General features: G+C 35.2%; 1 protein-coding gene across 1 annotated transcript; it reads left to right on the top strand.

Moving 5' to 3' along the window:
* The first annotated feature begins 536 nt into the window (after positions 1-536).
* On the top strand, positions 537-2,926 carry LOC112520638 (putative homeobox-leucine zipper protein ATHB-51). The gene is made up of 3 exons (XM_025129047.1): positions 537-651; positions 1,434-1,783; positions 2,627-2,926. The coding sequence occupies exons 1-3, from the start codon at positions 537-539 to the stop codon at positions 2,924-2,926; spliced, it is 765 nt and encodes a 254-aa protein (XP_024984815.1).
* The last annotated feature ends 283 nt before the right edge of the window (positions 2,927-3,209 follow it).

Raw genomic sequence — 3,209 nt, forward strand, 5'->3', positions numbered from 1 at the left:
ACTCATTGCATGTTACCATCTTAAGAAGCCACCTCTCTACCCTCCCCTCTCTCTCTTCCTACGTTTCTATCCATCCCTCCACACAACTCTCTCTCTCTCTCTCTCTCTCTCTCAGTGAGACACAGAGATTTTATAAAAGAGTCAAGGTGCTTAGCCAAAACCCAAGAGAGATTTAGAGAGAGAGAGAGAGTCAAAAGAGGCGTGAAAAAGGTAGGGCATATTGTCAGTATGTGTATGATCCAACTCCAATTCTCTTCTGGTCTCTCTCCAGGACCAGATTGCGACCCTTCCATTCGCTCTAACATATTCTTCTAACCACTGTTTATTTGTCCACCTTTCATCAACTCTTACATACCTTTCACTCCCCCCCCCCCCACACTCTATATATACCCATATATATCTTTTATATATATATAATCTGCAGCTACTATAATATATAATATATACTATATACACGTTGAAGAAGAAGTGGAAGATTAATTGATTGATCCAAGAATTGGTACGTACGTAGGTAGCTGGTGATCATGGATCGTATTATGGAGTGGAATAGTGGGAATCCCAGCAGCAGACCATTTATTCCTCGATCTGCACCACAAAGTTCCTTTGCCTTTCTCTACAACTATAACAATGATCACTACGTATACCCACCTGGTAATTCAATTACCATTTCATTTCTTTCTTGAATCTTTGGCCCAATTAATGGTCTTTCGGTTCCAATTCTTTTGTTTTGATTGATCATGTGCATGTTGCCATCTTCATTCTGAGATGAATTTCTTTGTTTGTTTAGGGTTCCACACTGATATCATCTCTATGTGTCAATTATACATATAGAATCATGTGATGGTTAACAACCCACACCTTATCTTTCTTTTACTAGTCCATGAACTAATTTTACTCCTTGAATTGTTCAAAATTATGTTATATATATATATATATAATTTCAAAATATATCTTGAGACAAGGACACATGAGCTCTATGATACATGTGTTACAAAACTGGAAGACATATATAATGGTACTAATCTATATAAAGTATCATGCGTGAAGTTGTTTCATAATAAGCAGGACAATAATGCATGCGGGATATTGGTTCCTGCATGTTTAAAGATTCTCATGTTATATCGAAGGTAAGAATGGAATATTCATATGTGAATTATTGAAAAAATCTATTTGAAGATGCATTAGTATGTAATGTTGGTTCACATATGCATTTTCAAATTGATTTTTTTCTATTTTTTCAATGATTTACATGCACTTTAACCTTCTGTTCTTGTCTTCACTCACAATATTTAGTCTTCATATTTAAACCTCACCCCCCACACACACAATACGTATATATATGTGTGTGTATGTATATACAGACAGAATTGAAGTAATTAGGGTTGAATTATATAGATAATGTTTGTGAAATTAATCAAGTAAAATGTAAACAGGAGTGGGGGAGATGAAGCATCAGATGATGCAGGGTGCAGTACCAGCAGGTGCATTAGCAATGATGGAAATGAATGCAAATGAATATGATAACAACAATCAAGAGAAGAAGAAAAGGTTGAGCAGTGAACAATTAGAGGCACTGGAAAACACTTTCCAGGAGGAGAAGAAACTGGACCCTGATACCAAAATGAAGTTGGCTCATGAACTTGGTCTTCAGCCAAGGCAAATCGCTGTGTGGTTCCAGAACCGACGTGCTCGATGGAAGGCTAAGCAACTCGAGTGCTTGTACGACAACCTTAAACAAGAGTTCGATGCCGTCTCCAGGGAGAAACAAAAGCTTCAAGAAGAGGTATAATATATACACACATTTATAAAGTCATGTGCATGAGTAAGAAAATGAAAAATTGAGAAACACCCTAATAACGATTCATCTATACAGTTTGTACATGTGCATACAAAGAAATTTGTAAGTAATTTTTCCATCATGCACATGTGCATGTAGAAACCAAGAAACAGATCCAATTATTTCTATGTAAATGTGTACATACCATATAGATGAACGCTTTTTAGGGTTTTCTCTTTTTTTCCTTCATTTTTTAGGTTTTCTCGTGAACCTCCTCTTATATATATATAGGCGAAAGATCTTAAGATCGTGTGAGAATGAGAGTTAAAGTACCCACCCATGAATCGCGTTTGATAGGGGAATTGATCTAATACATCTCGGTACATCTCATCCTAACGTACATCTAAAGTTGGAGATCACTTCCTATGTTTCTCACTTTAACTCTCCTTCTCACCAGAACCCAACCCTATATATATATATATATATATATATATATATATATATATAGACACAAGTATAGTATAAGAAGTAAGTTATATATGATGAGAAGCGTTAAAAGATATATGAATTTTTGATCACTTTCAATCTCATGTCCATCCATGAATTGTGCTTTAGAAAAGAATTGATCTGATGAATCTTGGTGCACCTGATTAGTGTTAGATTTAATTAAGGTTAATTTAACACTTTTACATATGACGTACAATTGTATGGTCCTGTTAACTTAAATCCTTGTAAAATAAACTATAATTGTTTGATCCTAAAAAAACTAAATCCTATAAAACAGTCTAATAATCTGAGCTATATTTTGCTTTTAATTCGTTTAATATTGTTAAAATACAAAATTTGAAGGTGTTAGCGTTGAGAACCATCCTGAAAGAACAAGTTAGCAAGAGACAAGGAGCAGGGTCTAGCACTGGGTACACTTACATCTCCGGCGAAGAGACCGTCGAGAGCACATCAGTGGCCACCATTCGCACCACCACCAACCACCACCCTCATCAACTAACACTCGGCGGCCAACACGCCACAACGACCACCGCCGCCGCCGCCGCCATGGACTGCAACTACGTGCTAAACTATGATCCGGCCACATCGATGCCGCCGACTCCATCTTACTCTAATTGGGCAGTTCTTCCTACTTATCCTTAAAATTTCCTAGTTATTTGCTTACGTCACCTGAGGTAGATCAAATAATATATAGTTTTTGTTTTTGTTTTTGTTTTAGTGTTTGAAAGATCAGTAAACGTTACTTGTATCAGGATTATTGTCGTCTTCATTATTTATTTTATTTATTTGTTTGATTGATTTTTTTTATGAAATTCAAAACCAAACATTTCACCATTTTATATTTTAATTAAATTACTAATTATTCGAATAAAAAGATATATTTTTGTAACATTTCATAAAAATCGTATATAATTAATTAATTTTT

This window comes from Cynara cardunculus, assembly GCF_001531365.2.
Source record: "Cynara cardunculus var. scolymus isolate 2C chromosome LG 11, CcrdV1, whole genome shotgun sequence".
Classification (NCBI taxonomy): domain Eukaryota; kingdom Viridiplantae; phylum Streptophyta; class Magnoliopsida; order Asterales; family Asteraceae; genus Cynara; species Cynara cardunculus.